The 27,741-nt window shown below is 41.9% G+C and overlaps 1 protein-coding gene across 1 annotated transcript; it reads right to left on the bottom strand.

Annotated features, from left to right (window-relative positions):
- Window positions 1–1,146: 1,146 nt before the first annotated feature.
- Window positions 1,147–24,618, bottom strand: LOC107225209. Its single transcript, XM_046744080.1, has 37 exons — window positions 24,174–24,618; window positions 23,804–24,097; window positions 23,213–23,601; window positions 22,839–23,063; window positions 22,448–22,749; window positions 22,024–22,357; window positions 21,677–21,917; window positions 21,100–21,500; window positions 20,505–20,726; window positions 20,096–20,397; window positions 19,664–19,997; window positions 19,351–19,581; window positions 15,884–16,040; window positions 15,487–15,816; window positions 14,997–15,370; window positions 14,634–14,858; window positions 14,244–14,545; window positions 13,820–14,153; window positions 13,475–13,715; window positions 12,671–13,305; window positions 12,155–12,376; window positions 11,747–12,048; window positions 11,315–11,648; window positions 10,990–11,229; window positions 9,664–9,851; window positions 8,371–8,452; window positions 6,811–6,886; window positions 6,307–6,605; window positions 5,950–6,171; window positions 5,142–5,446; window positions 4,733–5,066; window positions 3,865–4,102; window positions 3,334–3,707; window positions 2,503–2,724; window positions 2,095–2,402; window positions 1,667–2,000; window positions 1,147–1,582 (listed from the first exon to the last, which is right to left on the bottom strand). Exons 1-37 carry the CDS (start codon window positions 24,329–24,331, stop codon window positions 1,347–1,349), a joined length of 10,347 nt encoding a protein of 3,448 aa, XP_046600036.1. The 5' UTR covers window positions 24,332–24,618; the 3' UTR covers window positions 1,147–1,346.
- Window positions 24,619–27,741: the final 3,123 nt, after the last annotated feature.

Below are 27,741 nucleotides of genomic sequence, written 5' to 3'. Positions count from 1 at the left end.
GTGCCTTCGATATAATCTATATTTCTAATGTCTAATCGCGGAAGCGATATGAAAGTGTATAAGAAGGGACAACAAATGGTACTATTTACGGTACACGATATCGTTTGTATCAACGAAAATATGTAGAAAACTGATGTTAAATAACGAGGTATTAAAGCAAAAACAGTACAGGTATAAAGACAATTGGCACGAACACACATCGATATAAAGACAAAAGTGTATAAGTAAAACGACTCTCTAATGAAATTGTTTAACTTTGACTTCAACAAAATCGCTCTTCAATCTCGTCATTTTCGAGACCTTAAGTAAATTAATCGGTTGAAACCTGAGAAAATTGAATCTTTTTCCCAGTTAATGAAATCGAATGAATTTGTAAAAAATACACCTCATTTGACAAGGATAGAAATCTCAATTGTACTTACGTGTATCCAGTTGTGTAAAATAAAAACTTCCACTACACTAGCAAGCATGGCATAATTCACTCACCACAAGCGAACAGAGTCAGAATTGCGAATACTACCGGCATTATAGTCTCACAGCAAATGATTGGTTTTAATCAGCTACCGTATAAGTTGAGCTATTGAATAATCGTAAGTAGATGTACACGAAGAATAAGGATAAGTTTTTGTCAGCTAAATAAATAATTGATCGTTCTGAGGAGGGCCCCTAGTCGGGCAGAAACGTTAACGATAATTTACGTAACGCACTTCTGACCGCTCACCAATATTGACCACTTCGCTTCAATAAGGATAACTACATGCTGGCTCTTCACGCCGGTTCTGACCAGCCAATCACCGCAGTCAGAATAGTTTGAGGAGCTTGAGAGAAACAAATATGATCGGAGTTTATGAGAAATATGGAAAAAATACAGCTGCAGTAATAATAATCATAAGAGGAAATAATCCCCCAGACGGAGACCTCCCCGCGGTCAGTAGGAGTAGGAGACTTTATCGATAATATTTAACTTTTGTACCTACCGTGTAACGCAACAAAGGATTCCATCCAATGGTTGTCAGATCATACATGTACGATGGATTCTCCTAGCTTGATCAGTGACACACAACGCATTACGACGAATGCTATGTATAGTTCACATTCTGTAATACAAATGTTTTCCATGTACACAATTTACAGGTTACTTCGATATTTATTCATATTTGTTTATTGATCGGGATTTGAGACATTTGCGCATTCTGCTCCCTCAAAATATTATTCAAACATTCAACCTTCCGAGTGAGTATTTGGTTCCTGTCTTACCTGATCTTGCACAACAGCCAGTTTTGTCGTGCTTCAAGAATATTTTACGTGACTGATGATAAAATATGGTCAATGAACAAATGAGATTATCAGGCTTTAGGTTTGCACGGTGGAAAGGATTGATGTTGTTCTAAACTTGACATCACTTTTCGAATCCATGACATGTGGGAGGGAACCTTGGTGTAAAGAGAGGTAGCGTTACCATTACAGGTTCCATCTCCACTCGACGGCCTAAAAGAGGTGCTCAAGACTCCCATGACGTACCACTTTCCGTCGTTTTCGAACACCAGACCACCCCCGCTGTCTCCTTCGCAGGCGTCCGTTCCTGGAATTTAATTGTAATTATACTTCCCTTCTATTCTGAGTTGTTACCTTGGAGTAAACATAAGTGGAAATCTTTTAGTATCACCGTTGCCGCTGCCAACACAGAACTTGTCGTTCCCTGTAAGCTCCAGGTTGTCTTCGTTGTTATTGGACATTTTGCACTCGCTAAGAGCTATGTAGGGGTTGTTTGTAGTCACAAGAGTTGCGGTCGACGGGCCGGTTCCTGTTCTACGAAATCCAGCCAGTCTTCCCACCATGCCGGATTTTAGTAGCTGCTCTTTGATACCCAAGGTATCCATACATGCTGGAGTTGAAATACCGGACAGTCGAAACGGCTTCTGTAACTCGATGATCGCGATGTCGGAGCCATAATTACCGTTCAAGCCGGAATACTCGCAAGGGATGTGGATGCTTTTCACCTAAACAGGCCATATTAACGAGTTACTACTCGGATAGTGTCGAGAAAAAAGGTATAATGTATTTCTGAAGGTGGATCGCAATTATGCTACTAACCGCAGCCTTCTGAACGATCCGTGAATCGTGGAGCGGAGAGTCATAATCGCGGAACTTGTTTCCAATAATCACGTGAAACCTTTCAGGTAACTCAACCGTCTTCGAAATATCGTTATAAACGCAATGGGCGGCAGTCAACAAAATGTTGTTTTGGATTATCGTTGCACCGCACACGAACTCCTTGAGGTGCTGGGAAGTTTTTTGCTGCTTGTACAACATCGCGTGCCATGGAAAATGTGGGAGATCGACGACGTTTCCATTTACCACGGTTCGAGTTGACTGCGCATTCAATATTCCGCACACTGGAACTGAATTCAACGGATACGTGATTACAACGATGTTAAAACGACCGTGTCAATGACTTGTTAACCATGTGAACGTCCTCAGTGAGATGCCGTAACCACCTACCTGGGAGGCAGGTGATCGGGTCGGGCTCCCATTCGCCGTTCAAGTTACACGTCACAGTTTTGCTGCTTGTCTTCTGAAGAGTCGAATCCACCTCGTAAGACGGTCGACATTCGAGTGAAGCCGTAGTGTTTGGTAGCACCGTAGAACCACACGGCGTCCCTTGATTCTGTATATAACAAGTCGTTGTCATCGAAGTAGAGTCCAGTGAAGGGCAGGTGATTTCTATAAAATACAAGTTAGAAGCCGATTTTTAATAGCCTGCTCCCTTCGCTGACAGTATCTTATCAATATACGTGCGTAAGGTGCCCCATTTCCGAACAGTGCGCTAAACGACGCAATTAGTTACCTGACCCATATTTCACACACTGTCAGTGACACCTTCGTTTCTTCTCAAATCGTATTTCCCTTTACACATGCTTGAAAGAATGGCGTACGTTACACGTGCGAATAGGCGATACCTGACTCATGTGATCCCAGCACTCGCCTTGGCTCATGCTGCAAATTTCACATTCATCGGCCCACATTCCGCACTTGTATCACAATGTACTATTTATTATCGTTTACATTTTTGTGAATAGCAAAAAACGATAGACTCTCGTAAAAATTTACAAATCCGACGTCTCAAGAGCGTCTCTTTCTCGGCCATTTACGGTGTAAATAGAATCGAACGGAACGTGCTTCGTTTTTCTGATGCCTATTACTTTACTACAGCTACCAAACTATGAAATGCAACTACCGGAGAATAAGAATAATTTTTTGAATCTATCTTCCGAGGACTGAGGAAACGTAACGAAGCATGCTACGTTCTACATACGAAAAGCTTTAACCCACCGATGCAGGTGGGTATCGCTGACCATTTTCCTAGCTGCAGTCTACAAAAAACATCAGGGCTGCCATTCATTCGAAATCCAGGTTTGCAGCTGTATAACAGCTGACTCCCGGGTCCCAGTGCTGCGCCCTCTAGAAGACTGCAATCCGCGTTTGCCTCGCAGAGAGCCGGATGAAGTCTCCGTTCGCCATTGGTAGGCTGGGGTGGTACCCGACAAGATCCTGGCGGTATTCGGAAGTCAGTGGGGTCCATAGTGCTCGTCTTTGTCGTTGTCGTCGGCGTCGGCCAAGTTCTAGAAGTGGAAGTGCTCGGCGTCGGAGTTGGGGTCACAAACGGTCGTGGAGTATGCGATCCGTCGGGCGTTGGTAGCGGCGAACTGTTTCAAGACAAGTTGCATAACCGTACGGTGAGATCATAAACGATGAAGAATAGAGAGATGCGATTATTCATCCCACCTAGAACTACAAGGCTGGAGTAATTGATGCAAGGGTAAGAATAAAACCAGCCCATAAATACGCGAAGAAAAATCTTACACGTAGGAACCGCATCCCTGGTAAGACTTGTATCGCTCCAAATGGAAAATCACGTCTTGAATCCACGACATGTAAGTCGAGACTTTGGTGTAAAGCGAGTAAGAATATTTGTCGCACGTTCTTTCTCCATTGCTGATGTCTACGCCGAGACCAACGCTGACGATCCCCATAACGTACCACAAGTCATTTTTCTGAAACACCAATCCACCCCCACTGTCACCCTCACACACAGCCGATCCTGAAATCAACCAAATATTACGGCCCTCCATATTTCTATTACTTCCTCTCTTATTTCCAACAGTTTCACTCGTTAAATTAGCTCCAAATTCAGCCAAAGAACTTCATATGTAACTCCAGCTCTCGTTCTCTATGAGAAACCGTATCAGTGAACAGTTTTTTTTCCAACTATTTTTCGGAACCGCTACAGCATATTCGCTGTGAGTTTCCATGTACAGGGAAACTGTATTTACAGATGAAATATAAAACTGGATAGCATGCAATACTGAATTGAATTTGAAATTAGAAAGTTATCGATATCTGCACGTTTGTGATTATAATGATAGAAAACCATGTCGAAAAAACAAATTTCGACACTTGTAGAAATATCAACTGTCCAAATTAGAGTATAATTCAAGTGATTAATTATTTTAACGACTTCCGAAGAACTGTAGAGAAAAAAAACACCAAGTAAAACTGTGATTAATGGCACGGTTCTCGTCGAGATAGAGAACTGGATAACACAGAAAAAAAAAACTTTGACGAATTTGGAACTGATACAGAGTCAGCAACTATAAGAATTTCAAAAGTACCCCAAATATGGACCGTACTGACAAATGCGTGCCTAAATTCATCGGGAATCGTAACGCACCATTTGTATAACCGGCGCAGAATTTATCATTGCTGATGAAGACCTCAGCTTCAGCATTGTTCTTCGAAGACTTGCACTGATTGTACGATATGTAAGGTAGCGTCAGAGTCTGCAGAACGGCACTCGTCTCGCCTGCGGCAGTCCTACCGAAACCGGCAACTTTTCCGGAAACACCAGGCTCCAGTGTCTGCTCACTGTATCCAGAAAGGTCTAAACAAGCGGGCTGAAGAATGCTGGACAATTCGAATGGCTGCTTAAGTTCCAGCAGCGCGATGTCGGTTGCGTAGTTTCCATTCAGTCCATAATACTGGCAATGTGCGTAAACATTTTTCACCTGAAAAAAGATGACCTTGAACTTGATTAAAAAAATAATAGCAAAAGAGCCGAATACGACGCATTACGAACGAACCTCAGCCTGTCGAACGATTTTGCGATCATGCAGCGGGGAATCATAATCGCGGAACGTATTTCCAGTGAGGAGGAAGAGTTTCTCCGGGTCCTCCGTAGTCTTACTGTTCTCATTGTAGATGCAATGAGCAGCCGTCATCACCAGGTTGGTATGAATAATCGTCGCGCCACAGTGAAACTCCTTTTTGAGCCCTTGCCGCATGTTCCTCTCCTTGTAAAGGGTTGCGTGCCATGGAAAGTCGCCGACGGACGCCTTTTCTCCCTTGTGTACTAATGGGGTGTGGTTGGGTATTGCAACGCCACAAACTGAAAACATGGTGAAAGGAAATCGATTGTGAGATGAACCAAGAACCAAATATTAGTTAGCGATTTTTTCATCATGATGCGAAACAAACAACTTGATCGATTAATCTGAAATTTGAATAAAAAATTATCTACATCTAGACGATGTTACAGTAATTTTTTCAAACCTTTTTTGCATCCGGTTTCAAAATTACGAACGTACAAACTTATAGAAAATTCGTAACTCCTACATTCTTAAGATCGTTAATTGAACTGTAAATTAAAATTTCAAGTAATTGAAACACATTTTTAAGCATCTTTGTGTAATATTCAATCGCATCGTTTACAATTTCTCCGTAAGTAGAATTCCAAAGGAACCACTGATTGTGATCGGCATATGTAGATATAATTATGCGCAGTTGAGCTTTACGCGAAAATGAAAAGCTTTTCGGATCGACCGCTTATATAGATGAGAAAGCGATGAAAGTATTATAAATACGTGGCCAGCACAAATCGTATGCGTATACTTGGTATGCATCTTATGGGGTCCGGTTCCCACGTTCCGTTCGGAGTGCACAAGATGATCTCTCTGCGACTCGTTAAGGAAGTCGTATCCGTCCTGTATCCCTGACGACAAGATACTTGGGCTCGTATACCCGGGGACACCGCAGAGTCGCAGCTCACCAACTTGCCCAAATGATAGCACGAAGCCGTCGTCGACGGGGAGTTCAAAGTGTTGCATTTTATCTCTGCAACATCATTCGATTAACGTTCATGTCCATCCGGTTGATCGACCGCTACTGCTGAGATGCTGCGTCACTTTTACACTCAAACCATCGAAACCATTCTCTAATCGTACAAGATTTGATTGAGATTGGACTCACCGATACATTCGGGAATTTCAGACCACGTTCCCTTGACTCCGCAGAACACGGCAGCGTTCCCTTTTATCCTGTAGTTGGGTCTGCAGGTATAAATCAGCTGGCTACCAGGCTCGAGTTGAAGACCTTGAGGAACGTCGCATTCCCTGTTGCTGTCACAGAGTGTTCGATGAAGCTTCCACTGACCATTACTTGGTTGCGGTGGCACCAGGCAAGGCGATGGCCGTCTTAGACCTCCTGTTTCCGTGTCTCTTTTAGAACGAATGGCCGACTCGACGGCAGTCGTATAATTGACTACACCACTGTTCGAAATGATGGAAGCATTTCAAATATGAACAATTCTGTTTTTCGGCAATGAGCCGGTGGCAGTTGATACGTATGAGTTTGATGACGCGATATGTCACGTGATAGAATAATCAAATCCTCATCTCGGCTGACGAATTAGCCTGTGTGGTTGTGTGTTGTGGACTGGATAAATATTTGAATCGAATTCTGATTTCCACTTACCCGCGATTCTTTTCGATGACATCGTTCGGTAGGGAATTTCCAACGACTTCTTGAGCATTATCGAATGCGAAGAGAACTGGACGCCGGGAATTGCCACCCGAAAATAAATTATTTCATTATTTGAACAAAAATGCATCTAAACATTTTTTAATATATATTTTTGTCTTGCAAAAAATTGTATATGATGAAAATTGTAACACTGATAATACTCGTAAGCTCTGGAAGCATTGTTGAATCTAACATATAAATTTCAGAATATTAAAGACTGATCGAATTTAAAGAAAATTGTCAATGATTTTTATCGAAACGAGAAAATAATTCTTCATCTACTTAATTTCACATTTCATTCACGCTGCGTGTTGCACATACTCGTATGGTAATGTGACTCAATATGCTCGCGCTTAACGTAACTTCCGTCACATCGTCGTCAGATGTACCGGAAAAAATTTTGCGGTTTCACTCGCATGACGTGCGTCATACATTTGTTAACTGTATTATAATCATGTGAAAATCAGTTTAGCTTTAGAGTCATTTTCCCGGCTAATCAGCATGAGGTCAACCGCTCGTTATTAAGTCACACAATTTATGAAAAGGAAGGGAGAATTACCAAACAATAGCAAAATCATTAGTGCGAGTAGAAGCGATTATATATGAGGACGCGGGCGTTAAACGTGAGCCTGAAAATCCCCGTTGCAAAAAAAATTCGACGACGCGAATTGCAGGTTACTCGGAATCAGACTTTAGTCTGTATCACGGATTGGCTGACTGTGGAAGAGAATGAATATTTTCCTATGGTTGATATTCCTGAGAACCTTCTTTGTCAAGGATAAACGTCGTCCGCCTGAGCGTATTGCGTAGATATTTCTCATCGGTCGCGAAGGACAACTCCGCACATGAATTTTCGTTGCTTTGTTACAGTGAGAAACACTGCTTGGCGTATCAACTTTGTTCAGATTCTTCAGTGACCTTAACGGCCATGGATCGAAAGAATCACAAACATGTTTCATTAACGCACTTAACTATAGGTATATAAAAACAATAAGCCATATTATCAAGAATATCGAAATTGAGAAAAAACCGGTTTCTACTTTCCCTGTACGTATGTACAGCTATTAAATAAAGCACGCCTTGTCTGATACGCATTAAATAAACAAAATAATTCTGTTGCCTGAACGGAAAACCTGTTCTTCATTCATCGATCTTTAAATCCGTTCAGTTTTCAGCGAGAGCGTTAATTGAAAAAAACCAATTCGCGTTTGAACAATAAATTCCATCGTCATGTTGCCACAACTTTCACAGCTATATGATGAAATTGTTCGTTTTCAATTTCAACACAATTTTCATTAAACTTCGTTATTAGAAACATATTAATCTAGATGAAATGATTTGGTCAGGACCTGAGCGAATTGGATCTTTTCCCAGTTACTGACGGTGCAGGTTGAATTCGGAAAGGATGAATGACTTTACAAGGATGATGACCCGCATTATAGATGCACCGAGTCGCATCGTGCACAACTATCTGTACCCACTACACTCAAAATCATGACGTCGATCACTCACCACAAATGAAAGTCAAAACTGCGGCACGTTTAACAGCGAATATCACCGTCATTATAACTTCACATTCAATTATTAGTTGTAATCAACTGGAGTGTTTGTTGCACGTTTGGGTCATCGCAGGAAACCTGTCCGGTAAGTCGGATGAGCAAAAACTACTACACGCTAACTTCGCACGCGTGCTGACCAGCCAACCCAAGCGGTCGGCGTAGTCTGAAGAGATTGCGAGAAACAAGCATGGACGGACTTTACGTCGAAGAAAAAAAATACACAGAAGTACATAATAAGAATAATCATCACAAAGAGGAAGAAATTCCCGGCGCAGAAAACTTCGCGTGGCCGATTCGACGCGCTCATGTGTGTATAAAACTTCATGGCCGATAATGCTTATTTGTTACCGTGTTACGCAGTAAAAGAACTCACTCATCGAAATGTTTTTGGGGAATATATGTGGGCATAACGTGGATCTTCCAAGTCATGATCAATTGACGTAATTCTGTAACGTAGTAGGCGATGTATAATTTAAGCTTCGTACTAAAAATGTTTCCAAACATAAGTTTGGTTTTATTGGTTGTTACATATTAGTAAAGTTTCTTGTCCAGACTTCTCGAAGCGAGGATTCTCGGAAAATCTGGCCTTACTCGAGGCGAGACAAAAGTGTCGAGAAATCGAGAAATCGAGAAATCGCGTCTTGATTGTACGTAAGTGTAGATACTGTATGCAAATTTTATTTAAAGATTGTTTCTATGGAGATACTGCAGGTACCTACTATTTTTTTTATATCAATGTCTGTGTGAATAATATTTTTATTTACCGCAGGAAGGAAGCTAAGATACATATTCAAAGTGGATACCTACTTTTCAATAAAAAGAAAAAAAGTTTTATAGAAATATACTCAGAGTTTACTTAGTTTAGTTAGTTTTGTTAGAAAATGTGCAAGTAATTAAAATTTTTATTTAAACAATACTGAATAAATAATAAATATTGACGATTATAATTAGGTTTAATTTTAGTTTGCATTTAATTAAAAATTTCATGATTTTTTTTCAGTTTTAGAGAAAACTTGGAAATTCGAGGATTCTCGAGTTCCGAGAATAAAAATAAGTCGAGGAATTACAAACCCAGGGACATTTTGGGTAATCATTCATTACAGACGTTAGTTTCGCATGACGGGTGATACCGATAACGTTCCAAATGGAACCTCACATTCCGAATCCACGATATGTGGATGGAAATGTTGGTGAAAAAGGAGTAAACATCACCGTCGCAGATTCTCTTTCCGTTTGACATATTCACCCCGTAAGTGACGCTCAATGGCAAACGGTCATCCCTGAAATTGCATTTAGATTTAGCTCGATTACAAACAAGAAACAATTTTTTACTACCACTTTGGCCTTCGACGCAAAACTTGTATTTTGTTGTGAGCCTCGAGCTGTCCTTGATACTGTCAGATATTCCGCATTCCGAATGTGGCTTTTGATAGCCTACCGATGTAATGAAAAGTTATAAATTTTGGCTAAATGGGCAATTAATTAAACTTTTTCGCCTAGTTTTGGGAATTTTTTCTAATCAAAGAGTGACCTGAACATATACGTGATATTAAAGTTTTACCGAAATACATTATTATATTGTCGATGAATCACGTCTATGTCTATATAATTTTTTGCGAGACAACGCCAAAGGAATTGACGTAATCCAAGTTATTTAGCTATTCACACCGAATTTTATAATTAAGAATCGCACAGTTGTGTTCATATGCTATTTTCAGCTTGTTCGGTTGGCTATTTCACCTTTAATCGCATCGGTCGTTGGAGTCTTAGTCTTAGTCCAAGTATTAGAATATGTAGGTGTTTGTATGTCCTTTAAAAGCGTTTGCTAACACTGAAATTTACTGGTCTAATGAATCATTTTTTTCCGTGAACAAGTTCGCTACATTTTTCACACTTACAAAGCAATTCGAATTGAAATAGTAGTGTTCAAGCTTTTGTTTATAATTTTGGTCGCTTGTTTCGCACCTTCAAAGGAAACGTGGTAGCTTACAAATATATGAATACAATGAATGTTCGTTGACATAGGACTAGTCCTAAAGTCTTAAATTTTCACTGAAGGTTATCGATTTTAAATCCGATTGACTAATTCGGCCGTTCGTGGACAACTGTTTCTTTTCGAGCGATCGCTTTATGTTCTTCACAGAAGGAAAGGGCAGGAGAATTCCGGACAATAACAAATTCTTATTTTCACTTAAAGTGGCTGGCATATGCATTACAGCCATTCCGCCGTACTTGGAATACTTGAAGTTACTGGTGTCGAATCAACGTGTCATTTCGTCTTTATCCGTGTATTGTTCACAGGGTGTTGAATCCGCAAAAAAAACTAATCAATGAATGCGCCGTACTTGCGAGCCTTCAAACCTTTTATCTACACTGCACATTTATATTGGAGGTCAAGAGTTCCTTGTTAAACTTTTATCTATAGTTGTATGTACAAGTTGCAATCACAAACAAACTTGATAAGTATTTGGTATGTAATCTGTGCGCTGCCGTGCGACAAGTAGGTCTTGTCACGGCCCACTCATATTTGCCACCGTCTGATTTAAAATTTTGTAAATTCACGTAACCATTTATCGACCAGATCCACACGACGAGTAAGTCTCGTATGTTTGTAAACTGGTCATCACGCTCCGAATCCACGGCATGTGGGTGAGAACCTTGGTGTAGAGGGCGTAAGAGTTAGGTATGCAGGTTTTCTGGCCATTCAACGTACTCGCCCCTAAATTGACGCTCAAAACTCCCATGACGTGCCACTTTCCGTCACTCTGAAACACCAGACCACCGCCGCTGTCTCCTTGGCAAACGGCCGCCCCTGGAATTAATGAGATCGAATCAAATTTCTTCCTTTCTTGGCCTTTTTCGCGAAACTGAAAATTAGTAACCGTGTATCTTGGTACCGTTTCGGCCTTTGCCGCAGAACTTATCGTTCGATATAAGCCCCACGTCTTCCTGGTTACCAACGGACATTTTGCACTCGCTGTAAGATACGTAGGAGATGTTCGTGGTCAAGAGGGTTGCGCTCGACAAGCCAGTTTCTGTTCCACCAAATCCAGCTATTCTTGCAGTCCTGCCAGGCTCAAGCAATTGCTCGTTGTTACCAACGACATCCATACAGGCCGGGATTAAGATTGCGGAGAGCTGAAACGACTCCCGCAACTCGAGGATCGCGATGTCAGAATTGTAATTACCGTTCAAGCCAAAATACTCGCAAGGGATGTGGATGCTTTTCACCTGAGCAAGAAACACAACCGTAACGTTACTACCCAAAATAACATCAAAACCTATGCAGGTATGTGTTTCCTGAGAAGGACCGCCATCATGCTACTAACCGCAGCTTTCTGTACAACCCGTTGATCGTGAAGCGGCGAGTCGTAATCTCGGAATTTGTTTCCCGTAATCACGTAAAAATTTTCAGCCAATTCAACCGTCTTGAATCTGTCGTCATAAACACAATGAGCGGCGGTGAGCACAAGGTTGTTTTGGATTATCGTTCCGCCACACTGAAACATCTTTGGACCTTCGGGCCGCTTCTCTTGCTTGTACAACGTCGCGTGCCACGGGAATTGTGAGATATCAGCGGGGACTCCACTCAACACGGTGGGGGTGAGCTGAGTATTCGGTATTCCGCACACTGAAACCAAATTGAAAGAATGCGTGACTCCAACCTACTGAAAATACACCTTTTAAGTGCCTGTTGACAATACGATTGAGCTAAACTAGGCGCTGTCGCTGCTTACTTGGAAGGCAAGTGATAGGGTTGGGCTCCCACTCGCCGTTCGCATTACATCTCACAAATTTACTGCCAGCTTTTGCAAGACTCGGATCTTCAGTATAAGCAGGTCGACATATGAGTGAGGCCGTGGTATATGGTAACGCTGAAGAGTTGCACGGTGTATAACTATTCGACTGATAGCAAGTCGCTATCGTCGATGCAGAATCCAGCGAGGGGCAGGTGATCTCTGTAAAATATCCCAGTCAATTGCGCATTGAAAGCAAATATTAAAGTACATCCTGTGCCCTTTCCATACAATGTCTTGGAGATCTTTTTTTATTTTCAGCAGAAATCGGGAAGAGTCGCCAACTCTGGTTAGAATTAACAAATCGTTTGCTCTCGTTCAGTGCGATTTCACGGTTTAGGGAGCGCGGTCGTTCTCTCATATCACATTGCGATTGTGAAAGTACAAGAATAAGAATTGGAATCTTTTGATCCCCCACAACATTCTATATTCAATGTACAACAAATTTTGACCCACCAATGCAGGATGGGATTGCTGACCAGTTTCCGTCCAATCCGCAGAAGACGTTTGAACTCCCGCTGATTCGAAACCCAGGTGAGCAACTGTATACCAGCTGACTTCCGGGTCCCAGTGCCGCACTCTCAGGAAGGCTGCAATCGGTTTTTCCATTGCAGAGAGCAGGATCAATCCTAAATTTCCCATTGGTAGGTTGTGGTGGTATCACACAGGGTACGCTTGGTGCATTTAGCGGCATTTGCATTTCAACCAAATCAGGAGTTGGCATCATCATCATCATCGGCGACTTTGCTGGCGACGGCGACGGCTCGACCGGTGTTATGGGATTGGCTACATCTGGCGATGATTGGACCTGTGTTATGGGATTGGCTACATTTGGCGATGATTGGAACGGTGTTATGGGATTGGCTCCGTTTGGCGATGATATGACTGGTGTTATGGGATTGGCTACATTTGGCGATGATTGGAACGGTGTTATGGGATTGGCTACATTTGGCGATGATTGGAACGGTGTTATGGGATTGGCTCCATTTGGCGGTAACTGGAATGGTGTTATGGGATCGGCTAAATTTGGCGATGATTGGACGGGTGTTATGGGATAAGTGGTGTTCTGCGATAGTTGAATCCGCGGTGGGCTGTTTCAAGACAATAAAAACAACGACACAGTGAGATTTATGAAAATGAAAAAGACAGATAGTAGAAGAGAATTACTTTCATGTATTTCATCTAGAACCAAAAGGCTCAAATAACTCATGCAAAGCTGAGAATGAAATCAGCCAAAAATATTGTGAAGAAAGAGCTTACATGTAGAAACTGCACACAGGGTAAGACTTGTATCGCTCCAACTTGAAGAAAACGTCTTCGATCCACGGTATGTAGGCAGATATCTTGGTGTACAGCGAGTAGGGATTTTCACCACAGTTCGTGCTGGTTGAATCCACCAAACTAGAGTGAAAGCCCACACTATAGATCCCTACGAGGTGCCACAGTCCGTTCTTTTGCACCACCAACCCACCCCCAGTATCCCAGTCACACACAGTCGTTTCTGAAATTATCAAAATTTTGCATGAGATCTTCCTCTGTTCCATTCACATGATTCCATTGATTGAGATCAGTACATACAGGCGTGTAGGATATTTATCTACGTACCGTTAGAATAAGCACCGCATAATTCGTCATTCTTTATTATCACTTGAATCCCAGAGTCTTTGTACGGCGTTCTACACTCGCTGTTTGACACATGACTGACTTCTACAGTTTGAAGTATCGGGCGAGATGCTGTGACGGAATTTATACCGAATCCATCGATCTTTCCTGGGACGCCGGATTCGAAAACTAGTTCACTTTGCCTCGAGTCGTCCAGACAAACGGGAAGTATTTTAGTCGCGAACTGAAATGGCTCCGACAACTCGATCAGCGCTATGTCCGAGGTGTCGTTGGGCAAAAGGTTGGAGTTCTCGCAATTTCTGTACACATTTTTCACCTGGCAAATGAAAACTGAACACCGTTAAGAATATAAGTACATTAGGCACTTAAATAGAACCAGAAAGAATACGAAAATGATCATCACTACCTTGTGAACGATCCACGAAACGCTGTGGAGATCACTCAGATCCCGATAAACATTTCCCGCAGTGACTCGAAGACGCCCAAGGTTTTCGGATGCCCCTGATGTTCTTTCCAAAACACAGTGAGCTGCGGTCAGCACGAAGTTGGGCCGAATAATGGTCGCACTACACCGGAATTCGTGCTGGACTATCCCTTCGGAGCTGATTTCCGTCCAAAGGTTGGCGTGCCAAGGAAAACCCCCAGTTTCTACAGAGATACCGTTTACTGTCTCCTGCTTCCGACCGGAACGATCATCCAGTCCACAAACTGAAATCGCAGCGTGCAGTTAAGATGTTTATAACAACAGTGAAAAGAACTTTGATACTCCAATTTCAATTTTCAATCGACATCATACTTGGGCGGCATGTAATTGGCTCCGGCTCCCACCTTCCGTTCTGATTGCACTCAACATCTTGTTCAACAACGGTCGGCACTGGGTTCGATTCCAGTCCATAATTTACCCGGCACGTAACCTTCGCCCTTGTACGGGGCAAAATGGAGTTCTGGCAGCTGACGCGCTCCCCAAGACGGGAACAAGTAGCCGCCCTTGAAACTGAGTTCAATGGTGTGCATGTGGTGACTGAAACATGTCCTGATGGTCAAAGAAGATCTGAACTCACGCGGAGACTAAGCGATAGTCAAAAGCAATGAGTTTGCATGTTTTCGCCGTTTAACACTCAAATCCATGCAGTCAAGCTTATGGAATCAATGTACCCACCGATGCACTCGGGAATCGGTGACCAATTTCCTCCGGCTCCACAATAAACGTCGGCGCTTCCTCTGACTCCGAAATCTGTATCACACGAATATACCAGCCGGCTACCAGGCCTCAACGCGATACTCTGAGGAATATTGCAGTCTTCGTTGCCCGGGCAAAAATCACGATGAAGCCGCCACTGCCCGTTCGGAGGCTGCGCCGGCACAATACAGGACGAGTAATTCGATGTCCTGATCGTTGAAACTCCCAGCGATGTCGACGGTGTCAATGGTTTCGAATCCTCGCTGTCGAATGCAATTGCCGGCACCCTGTTCATCATTGGACGCCTGACTTTGTATACAACCTTACGACGCGTTGGCTTTGTTTCTTTTTTGCTAGATAATGATCAACAATAGTTGAGGTGCTGCTGCTAGATCGCGTATTCAAAGTATTTCTGGACGCCATTGAATTTGTAGCACTAAAATATACAAAAAGACGTTAATTCAATTACCCAGGCAAAGTTTCAGGCTGTTCGACGTAATGATTTTCCGCCTCGTCATCAATTCTCACGTGAATTAACAACTCGCGTTTCTGCGAAGGTTTCGGACACTCCGCAAGGAGTTCGTCGCTGTTGTCGAGGCAATCCTTGACGCCGTTGCAAACTGTATCCTGGTTGACGCAGGCACCGTAATCGCAGCGGAATGCCGACTTCGAACAAATCCGTTCTGGCTTCGAGCATTCGGACCGAGTCTCGTCGCTCTGGTCCGAACAGTCGGCTCTTCCGTCGCACAGAAATTGATCCTCGATGCACTCACCGTTTCGACACTCAAATTGGCCGTCCCTGAAGGCATTTCACAATTAAAAAATCTCAATCCGCGGTGCAATATCGATTTGAACGTGGGTCTTACTTGCAAATCTTCTGAACGTCGACGACCTCAACCAGAGCCTTGCTCTTGGCGACGACGGTTTCGGTAATGCAATCGGGCCTTGCAAAGCTGAGGAGAAACGCTGCATTTAAATGCAGTGCGAAATAGAATATCTTCACCGTCATCGTCGCAGACAATTAGCAGGTTCGGCAAGGCGACAATCCGCCGCGACGTTTTGAAAAGCGAAAAGTACCGTCGTTCGGTGGTAATACGGTCAATTTTACTCAATCAATGAACCGTATTTCGATACGAGACTAAGATTCCTGTACTTATGTAGTTATGGATTACTACATTGGCCTGACGTGTTTATATACAGTGCGATTTTGCAATGCCTACGCAAACTACTGCTGCCGTTTATCTACTGACCAGACTCTTTATGCGAAACGCTTTATAACTGCCCCAAACCGACACTTACACACAAAACACGCAACCCGTGTACAAACGAATTAACGAAGGTTCATTTTAGAATACCGGTTTTCGAATATTCTCAGTAATAAACGGAAATAAGTTTCGAGATAGAATTTCAAACTTACAAGGCCCATGAAGAATCATCTTTCCATTGAGATAAAAGAAAGAAACTGAAAGCGGGGAAAAATTCTCCTTCAATTCCTTCAGCTCGCCGTAAACTTCGTTCGGTCAAATCGTTTGAATTTATAATGCATTTTCGAGAGGGCATGATCTTTGATAATATGTTATAGCTATCGCTTTAATAAAATCTTAAATTTTGACGTGCCAAGAATCTGTGAATTTTTTTTTTTCTCTTTAATTTGTCAACATTTTCTGTAGTCAAAAAATGTTCTGACGCATGCGTCCTTCAAGTTTTACCGAACTTGCAGCATCGATAAATCTATCTATTAAGATGTAAGTATTTGTATCTTTTCGCAACAAAGCACCGACGTAATTAACGTAATCCAAGTTATATAGCTATTCACATAAAAGTTTAAATTTCGGAATTGCATGAGAATGTTGAAATGCTGATGTCAGATACAGCGACTCTGGCTAGTACAAAGTACCCTTCGATTAGTTATTTCACCTTTAACCGCGTCGATGACATACATAAAAAATTTTTACCTTGACATTTTCGATGCCTATATTACATGAGATATAACGCACTTTTGTGGTGCGATACAATATACATTATGCTCAACACTGTGTCTATTTAAACTCATCGATTACAATTTTATGAAACTCCACCAGATTCGTGAGTCCCCATGCACGTGGTCCACAGTATTCCGCATAAGTGTATACACCTACAGGTAGAGGCGTGAACGTATGAACCGGTTTTTATATCCTAAAGAATTTAATGGGCCAAAAATAGATAATCGTTATTAATTTTTTTACGACGTAGTTATCGTATATTTAATGTTCATCTGTCAAGTATTCGTTACCAGGAGGTTGATTGAAGAAGAAAGTTTAGTCACGGAAGTCAAAATGCTGAACTAAGAACATCTAAGCAGGAACAGGTCGTCAAAATTTCTTGAGGATGGTCGGCAGGGCCCGGCCGAAACCTCGACAACGTTAAACATGTTGCGTTTTCCCAACAATTAAAATTTCTCCTTACCTGACCGAAATTTTCGACTAAACTTTCTTCTTGAATGTTCATCATATCAATATCTTCGTAAGCTACGATCGGACGTTTTACGTGAAAGAATAAAGAAACGTTTGACTCATAAATGAAATGGCTTGGATAACAATGTTTTGCTTCGAATCGCTTCAAAATCAGGAAAACCCAAGTGGATTGTTTCGTTATTATTCTACGGTGGTTAATTTCAATCAGGAACATTATTTCCACGATTCCACATGAAAACTTTTTTTCGTCATGTCGGCATCGTTAAATATTTAATTTTACAAGACGGCACCAATATTACTAGTAATACTGGATTGGCCTGCACTATAAAACATTTGTTGGAATGAACTCCCACATGATCTCACATTTTCAGCGCTCACGCAACAATCTTACTGGAGAAATATAGCGGGAATAACCCAATTACTGGTGTTAATTCCCCAATACTCCCATATTCGCAAAAATCCACACACCATACAATCGTACTCCACGCAGGTGGTGACTGAATCCACTCATCCTCAGCCGAAGAACCCAGGGTCAAATATCCGGGGATTTCCGCAGTCAGTGACGCGTCTGAACCGCGGTTTTCCGCATCTGCTCATGCCGGCGAGGTAGCTGCATTTTGAGCCTCTCCAACTTCATTCACCAGATCCACCACCGTGATGAGTAACATTGTCTCCCAACCTTCCGTTTTCAGCATCAGCCACACTCTTCAAATGTTCACATCGTCAGCCGTCAGTTAGCTGTGAAATTGTACGAATCGTATGATTACCCGCCCAGCGGCATAACCCCAGCTTTCGGTTTCGGGAAAACCTCACTAAGCCTAGGTTTGCTTCCTTTCCGTGCGTAATAGAAGCAGTTCAGCACGTGCTAAGCTTTTGCAGGCCTAAGACGTTGATTGTAACAAATCAAAGTTGAACTTAATTGAATTATTTATTCAAATTAGGTGTTATAATGTAATAAACTATGCTTAATGTTATGTAGATAATATCTTGGATATGTAGGTGATGAAAAAAGTGCCGTAGTAAATTTCCAACGTTTCGGATACGGTGTGGGACTTTCTCAGGGAATTTATTTTTTAACAAAACAAAGGAAGAATATGTATTTATACAATCCGCTATTACGCACAGCAACAGTAGATCAAATGATGGACATAAATTAAGTAACCTAACTTAACAAGATGTCAGTCAAAGATAAGACTCATACAACGTCGCAGCCTCATTTCTCCCGTAGAATATTCAAATTGCGGATTTATAACTAATAACGACCCAAATAGAATTTTTACATCAATTTCACATGTGTTCCTGTTTAGACACATATGAGGAGGAACGTACTAACTCAATATTTACAAGTAAGTCAATGATAAGGCTCGCATAGTCTTCCATCTCAGGTATCAAACTTGAAAGGTAAATCAGATACATATCATTCATTTTGTCTTCATTCAATTCAATATTGTACATTTATGCAGATGACCTACGAAAATTTCGATTTATTCGTAGAACTTAGTCTACCGACGAAGATAAAACTTCTTTGTTTTCGCAGGATGAGAGCGTGTGTGGTGAAATTTCCAATATTCATAACCGTTTGACGAATCACGCATTCCTACAAAGAATGATATACCGTTCAATATGCGATTGTGAACCAAATGCTTCTGAATATATATTTCAAGGTAGGCGTTATACTAGTTCAACAGATTGAAAAGAATCGAATCGAGAATTTCCGATTGATTAAGAATCGAGACGGTTGGTACGTGCCTCTTTCGAATTATGTTCAAAAATTCAACTTTCTAGGCGTTAGGTAATTTTTTAAGCCATTACAAGTATTCGCAACTTCTCACCTGATCGATCATTGCTATATACATACATGCATAAATACTACATGCTACCGCACGACGGGTAAGTTTTGTCGCGCTCTAGGTGAGTCATGACATTCCGAATCCACGCCATGTGAGAGGAAACCTTGGTGTAAAGGGAGTAAGCTTTAGCGTCGCAGGTTTTCTCTCCGTTCGACGTATCTGCCTCTAAATTGACACTCAAAATTCCCATGACACTCCACATTCCATCACTCTGAAATACCAGACCACCACCGCTGTCTCCTTGGCAAACAGATCCCGTCCCTGGAAATTAATTGAAATCAGAACTTCTGCCTCCGGCGCACATTTTCTAAATAACATATAAACAGCAATTTGCTTGTATAACCGTCTCGATTCCCGCCACAGAACTTGTCCCTTCCAATAAGCACTTTGTTATCCTCGGTAACGGCGGACATTCTACATTCGCTATACGATACGTAGGGGATGTTCGTAGTCAAGAGAATCGCGCTTGACAAGCCACTTTCTGTTCTACCAAATCCAGCAAATCTTCCGACTGAGCCGGTTTCCAGCAACTGATCGTTGTTACCCAAGATATCCATACAAGCCGGGATTAAGATACCGGACAGCTGAAACGGCTCGCGCAACTCCAGGATCGCGATGTCAGAATCGTAATTGCCCGCGCGTCCAGAGTACTCGCAAGGGACATAGATGTTTTTCACCTGAGAGGAAAGGGCCGAATAGTTACTGCTAGAAATGACATGAAAAATAATACAGGTATGCATAATCCGTAACGAAGGATCGCCGTTACGCTACTAACCATTGCTTTCTGAACTATCCTCTGATCGTGATTCTTAGAGTCATAATCCCGGAACTTGTTTCCGGTGACCACGTGAAACTTTTCAGACTTCTGAACCGTCTTATATGTTTCGTCATAAACGCAATGAGCGGCGGTCAGTAGAAGATTGTTCTGGATTATCGTGGCACCGCACTGGAACTTTTTAGGATCCTGAAACGGTATTTCTTGTTTGTACAATGTCGCGTGCCATGGAAATTGTGTGATATCGGCCGATGTGCCGTTCACTACGGTCGGAGTCAATCGGGTGTTTGGTATTCCACACACTGAAACCAAATTCAAGGATCATGTGATTTACAGGAAAATCTGAAATGACCGTTTCGATCGGGTATCGACGATGTGATCGTCCAGGGTTGGACGTCGTATCGCCTACCTGGAATGCAGGTAATCGGGTTGGGCTCCCACTCGCCGATCATATTGCACTTCACAGTTTTACTGCCAATCTTCGATAGACTCGGATCCTCCTTGAAAGCAGGGCGACACGAGAGTGAAGCCGAGGTGTTTGGTAGAACTGAAGAACCACACGGCGTCCAACTATTCAATCGATAGCAAGTCACCATCCTTGAAACAGACTCCAGAGAGGGGCAGGTGATCTCTGAAAAATGACTCAGTCAATTATACGTTAGAAACAGTTATTTAATTGCCTGCCCCTTTACCCTACAATGTCTCTTTGATATTTTTGTGATTCGAGAAGAAATAGCAAAGATCCGCAGCTGTGATAAAAATTGAGAAATCAAATGTTCTCGTTCATTGGTGATTCAAGATATTGAGATGTATCGTTTTTGCGTATTATATTACGTATAGGAGAAAACGAACCACAAACTTTATGTTTCTGATGCTCATTTCTTTATTATGGCTACCAAACTAAGCAATACAATCATGAAAGAATAAGAAAAACCTTTTGATCCGCTGAAGAAAGAGGAAAAGTAGTATATCACGCTACGTTCTATAAAAGGAAGATGACCCACCAATGCAAGTGGGTATAGCTGACCAGCGTCCCTGCCGTCCGCAAAAAACGTCAGGACTCCCCTTGATTCGAAATCCATTCAGGCAACTGTATACCAGCTGACTTCCGGGTGCCAGTGCAGCACCCTCAGGAATACTGCAGTTCTTGTTCTCCTCGCAGAGAAGCCTCCATTCTCCATTGGCAGGCTGCGGTGGTACCAGACAGGATATGTCTTCTACATTTTCCGGCATTCGTATATTGAAGGGCTTCGGAGTGGTGGTGGTGGTCGTCGTCGTCGTCGTCGTCGTGGTCGTGGGTGGTGGCGTTGGCGTTGGCGTTGAAGTAGTGGTCGTACCCCATGTAGCGTTCCACGTAACGAACGGTGGTACAGTCGACGGTGCGGTGGTCGTTAGTACTGATGGACTGTTACAAGATAACTCGCATAATTGTAGAGTGAGGTGTAGATTTCTTTACAGAATAAAATCAGCAATAGAGAAATACGTTGATTCATTTAATTCATGTAGAATTCCAAGGCCGAAAGTAAATAATGCAAAGATGAGAGTAAAAACAGCTTTCGAAAGCACGACCACGGAGCTTACATGTAGAAACTGCACACAGGGTAAGACTTGTATCGCTCCAATTGAAAGAAAACGTCTTGAATCCACGCTGCGTAGGCGGAGATCTTGGTATACACTGAGTACGGATTGTCATGACAATTTGTGCTGGTTGTTGGCACCGAAGTAGGGCGAAGACCCACGCTGTAAATTCCCATCAGGTGCCATAGTCCGTCTTTTCGCACCACCAACCCACCCCCCGTGTCCCAGTCACAGACAGTCGTTTCTGAAATTAACAGAATGCTCTGTATCATCCGTTCCTGTCACATTCACATGATATTAATAATTGAGATCAGGATAGTTATGTATGATATACTTAAGTATGTCCTTACCGTTAGAATAAATACCGCAAAACTCGTCATTGTTGATTACCACTTCGCCTCCATATCCACTATACGACATTTTGCACTCGTTGTTGGACACATGAGTGACTTTCAGAGTTTGAAGTATCGGGCTAGACTCTTTAATAGAGTTTCTACCGAATCCATTAATCTTTCCTATAACACCATTTTGGAAAGCTTCTTCACTATGGCTCGAGATGTCTAGACAAGCGGGAAGAACTACAGTCGATAATTCGAAAGGCTCCGACAGCTCGATCAGCGCTATGTCCGAGGCGTAACTGTGCACCAGGCCGAAGTACTCGCAATATCTGTACACGTTTTTTACCTACCAAACCAAAATTAAGTACTATTAAGTATACGAAACATTTGGGTAGCAAAAAATGGTTAGGGGATATGCGAAACGGATCATCAGAACCTTCTGAACGATCCATGGAATGTTTGTGATATCATTTGGATCCCGATAAACATTTCCCGCGGTGACCCGAAGACGCGCAGGGTTTTCGGATGCCCCTGATGTTTCATCGAGGACACAGTGAGCTGCGGTCAGCACGAAGTTGGACTGAACAATGGTCGCACTGCATCGGAACTCGAGCTCGGGTCCTCTGGGGGAGGTGATTTCTTTCCAAAGATTCGCGTGCCAAGGAAAACCCCCAGCTTCTACAGGAACCCCGTTAACTGTTACCTGTTTCTGTCCAGAACGATTTTCCAAACCGCAAACTGAAAGCGTGACACAGAATTGCTATGTGTATAACAAGGTGAAGAGCTACGATTTTTTAACGGCTGGTAGTTGTTAATTGACATCATACTTGGACGGCACGTTATGGGCTCTGGCTCCCATCTTCCGTCCAAACTGCATTCGACATCCTGTTCAACGAGGGTCGGCACGGGGTTCGATTCCAATCCATAATTCAATCGGCACGTAACCGTCGCTGTTGTGAGTGGAAGAATGGGGGCCAGGCAGCTGACGCGCTCCCCAAAACGGGAACAAGTAGCTGCCCTTGAAATCGAGTTCAAGGGAGTGCATGTGCTAGCTGAAACATGTCACCATTGTCAATGAAAGCGTCAGCCATATAGAAACTAATTCATAACTAAGCGATAGTCGAAACCAATTAGTTCTCGCAAGTTCTCGATCTCGTCTTCATTGCATCCAAGACCACATGCACAAAGTCGACGTACCCACCTATGCAAACGGGAATTCGCGACCACTTTCCTCCGGATCCACAATAAACGTCGGTGTTTCCCTTGGCTCTAAAACCTGCAGCACATGAGTATACCAGCTGGCTACCAGGCTTCAACGCGACACCCTGAGGAATGTCGCAGTCTTCGTCGCCCTGGCAAAATCTTCTATGAAGCCTCCATCGTCCATTTGGGGGCTGCGACGGCACAATGCAGAACGAGTACATCAGTGGTATCAATGGATCGAAAGCGCTGAAGGGGGTCAGCGCTGTTGACGGTTTCAATGGCCTCGGACTTCGTATCTGGCCTCTGCGTAACGCCGGCGTTCTTCCTCTCGTTTGACCCCTGATTTCGTAAAGAGCCTCACGACGCGTTGGCGTTATATCTCGATAGCTAGATAGGAAATACCAATTATTCAGAGGCTGCTGCGAGATCGTACGCGATAAAATCATTGCTCTAGATTTTGAATTTGCGAACATGAGCAATGGACCAGGAATCCCAATCTTTTCCTTCTTAATTGAAATTTCGACCCGACGTGTTTGACCGCAAGAACCAAAACAATGTCATCGCCAATAATAGAAACAAATAATCGTACTTTTCTAAGTCATCAATTCTCAAGTAAACCGGACGCCTGCGCCGCGATGGAGGTTTCGGACACTCCTCAAGGAGTTCGTCGCTGTTGTCGAGGCAATCCTTGACGCCGTTGCAAACCGTATCCTGGTTGACGCAGGCACCGTAATCGCAGCGGAATGCCGACTCCGGGCAAGTCAGTTCTGGCTTCGAGCATTCGGACCGAGTCTCGTCGCTCTGGTCCGAACAGTCGGCTGTTCCATCGCACAGAAATTGATCCTCGATGCACTCACCGTTTCGACACTCGAATTGCCCGTCCCTGAAAAAATTATGCAATTACCGAAATCTCCATCTCCGATGCAGATATACAATACGGACCCAAACGTGTAACTCACCTGCAAATTCCATGTTCCTGGTTTAATTCAGAGATGATATTCCCGTGGTCAACGATGATTTGAGGACTGCATTGAGGCTCAGCGAGACTGACGAGAAACGCTACAGCATTCAATTGCAGCACGCAATAGAATATGTCAATAGTTATCTTCACAGACATTTAGTAGATACAGCTAAAACGGTAAACAATCTGACCCGACGCTTTGAAAGCGAAAACTACCGCTGTTCAGTGGTCAGGGTAAATATTACAAGAGACGAGGATGTTGCAACGATCGGTTTCATAAGCGTGAGTGCACGTGAGGTAGGTTCGTGTTAATACACGCCGCACATTTTCATCTTCTGTACAATTTTGCAACGTCTACTCGAAATGCTGGTAGTCTACTGATCAGGGTTTTTGTTTAAAGCTCTTTGTCGCTACCTCAAAACAAATAGGTATACATGACATGCAATTTACGCAGTCTTGTTATGAATATATTAATGCGACTGACTAAATTATACCGGTTTCTGAAATCTCCAGTAAACAAAATCGAACGTTGAATCATCCGAAACTTTCATGGTATATCAGGCAATTAGGTAAAAAGAAGAAACTGAAGTTGATAGAAAAGAAATTTTTTTTTCAACATTCTTTTCAGCTCGTCATTATCTTGAACCAATTAAACCATCTGAGTTCATTATGCATATCCCCGTAGGCGTAGCATTGATAGCTCACTGTTATGTTGAAATAGTAAAAAATTTTTTTCCAAATATAGAAAATCCACGTTAGATGAAAATTATCTATTGCTCAACTACCGCAGCCGAAGTGAAATTCCTATTATAACAATACTTGACGCGACCTTCGCTGGCTTCGTTCTACCGATTTAATTTACTTCCGGGACTTTGCTGATGCGATAGAATTTTTTTCCCTGATTTTGAAAATTTTATAAGATCGACAAATATTTTGACATATGCGTGACATCAAAGCTTTATTGAAATACCTGATTACATCTTCGATACGCCATTCATAAATACACAACCAGATGAACTTTCGTAAGTATACGACGCCTATAAATTGATGCAATTCAAGTTAGCTATTTCACATTGAATTTTAAATTTGGGAATCGCCCGTCGATGGATATACACATTAGTTTCAGGCTACCGCAGCCTTGGCTGATTTGAAACATTCTCGTTATATCGACTATTTCACGTTCAACCACGACTGTGACACACAAAAAAAATGTTCACCTCAATATTTTCGGAGCGTATATGACCACGGTAAAGGTGGATTGTATAATACTCGCATGTATCTATTGACATTCATCTGACAAGTTGTCAAAATTTCAACACACTTACACCTCCCACGCATCCGGTGCATGTGTTCTGCATACGCATATTCGTAGACACGAGTGCGCAAACCGGTTTTTCAAATGTCCTTTAATTTCCGATGGTTATCTCGTGGTTTAAATTTATTATTATCTGATTTTAATGAGGTGTATCTATGCGGATAAACTATGAAGGTTCCAATTCATTCGTGGAACTGAGCCTTTGAATAAACAAAGACCTCGTTCAATCGGCTCCGGTATCGATCTACGTAGATACATTAATTTTCACGACAAATATGACCGTGGAGTCGAAAATTCGCAAATACGATAACACCAAGTCCATTGTACAGGGTGTAAAAAAATTATTAGTCCCCGTTTTACCAGATGAATCTCCAAGTCAAGATCGATGAAGATTCTGAAACATATACCTCCGCAAAATTGATCTTGATCTTGATTATCAACGACAAATGGGGTTGAAACATTTTAAGATCCTGTATAATTCTATATGTATATTCGTCGAGAGGAACGAACGATTCTCTCAGGCATCATGCGTCGCAAACAACTCGTTCTCACAGAAAATGGTCTTTGAACGTATAAAAATATCTATAAATTTAGGACAAAATTACAAATCGGCATTCCACCGTATTGTGAAATTATTTAGTGAATTCTCTTTATCTGTCAGTTCAACAAGCAGTTTTTCGAGACTCGGGTTCATGAGTTACGATCTAACTGATAAGAAAAGCGCCTTTAAGACTAACAGATTCGGAAACATAGAAACCCGACAAATATCAGCCCCACCATCACTTGCGGGAACGAGTATTCAAACGATCTTGACATTTTAGTGACAGTGAAAAATATGGTTACAATAAATAGTTAACTGATACTGATTCTTTTTAAAAACATTAACGGCAAAAAAATTAGAAGATAAATAGGTAAATAAATAAATAATTTTAACTGAAATTCTGTTACAAAAAAGTTCCACTTCGTATCAGCTTATACTATATTTTCATAAATGTTGTGTTCCAACAAAAGGTTAAAATCGTTTCAATACTCGTGCCTATGAACCATGCGGGTGCTGATATTCGTCGGGTTTCTGTTTCTTTTGTTTTGTCACTCTGAAATACGCTTTTTTTCCAGTTAGTTCGTAACTCATGAATCGAAGACTCGAAAATCCGTTTGTCGAACTAACAGATGACTGGAATTCACTAAATAATCTTACGATTCGGTAGAATGCCAAATTGTCATTTTTTTCCAGTAATACATTTTTTTATATGTTCAAAGACCAGTTTCTATTTATGAGTTGTTTGAGACGGATGATTCGTGAGAGACTTACGTTCCTTTCGACGAGTGGAATTTTTTCGGATCTTAAAATTTTTTAACTCCATTTGATCTCGATAATCAAGATTGAAACAAATTTTGCGGAGGCATGTCTTTTAGAATCATCACCATTGCAATCTCAACACGGAAAATCATTTGTTAAAACTCCGGTGCATAAGTTTTCTACATCCTGTACAACTTTTCATATACTCATATGTTTTTCTTTTAAACCAACCTCATTATTATACTCAATTACGTTAAACTCGCGATAAATCGAGTCCGGAAATGCATGTTTGAACGAACAAGAATTCCCCGATTCTTATTGACCGTCATTAATTTAACTTACGTTAAATTTTCATCTCGTCAGGTTTTTATAATGTTAGAATTTTGAAATTGTGATTTTCTACATGTGATCGATTTTTTGAGTCGCTAAATATTTAATGTAATTTTACTCAACTCACCAAAGACGGTCGTTAAACTTGCCAAAAATTTGATACTAATGAACAGGATCATGTCAACGAAAATATGAAACACTGTCTCGCCCTTCGGCGTGCCTCGAAAAGCGCCGGAAATCAGGAGTTCAGCACATATATATGAAAAGCCAGTCTTCGCGAGTCAAATGGTCGTACTGAACTGAAAGGATTGGGAGAAATATTGTCCGTGACAGCGCAGAAGAGAGAAAGAAATCAGTATAAACGCAACGCACGTGGTGGTGAAATCAGTGAAGGCTGAAGAGTTATTCGAAAAAATGAATGAAAGTGCAAGTTATCACAAAATTTATGTACGACCTTTACAATTCATTTGCTGCGTTGCATCAAAATAATTCTTTTTATAATCATCAATACCGCATCTGGACAAATTTCTGAATCGTCAGTAAATCGAAAGAGAAATGGCCGCTTCTATTTTTGAAACATTACGCAATACTATGCTGAAATATAACTGAATAATTAACAAG

The sequence above is a fragment of the Neodiprion lecontei genome, chromosome 6 (genome assembly GCF_021901455.1).
Source record: "Neodiprion lecontei isolate iyNeoLeco1 chromosome 6, iyNeoLeco1.1, whole genome shotgun sequence".
Classification (NCBI taxonomy): domain Eukaryota; kingdom Metazoa; phylum Arthropoda; class Insecta; order Hymenoptera; family Diprionidae; genus Neodiprion; species Neodiprion lecontei.
This window is presented reverse-complemented; position numbering and strand designations above follow the sequence as displayed.

Coding starts and splice junctions, on each gene's coding strand:
- LOC107225209 (XM_046744080.1), bottom strand. CDS start 24,331: ATGTCTGTGAAGATAACTATTGACATATTCTATTGCGTGCTGCAATTG. Junction 5,447..5,949: donor CCCCATAAGATGCATACCAA/GTATACGCATAC, acceptor CCATGTTTTCAG/TTTGTGGCGTTGCAATACCC. Junction 2,725..3,333: donor AGCGATACCCACCTGCATCG/GTGGGTTAAAGC, acceptor TGTATTTTATAG/AAATCACCTGCCCTTCACTG.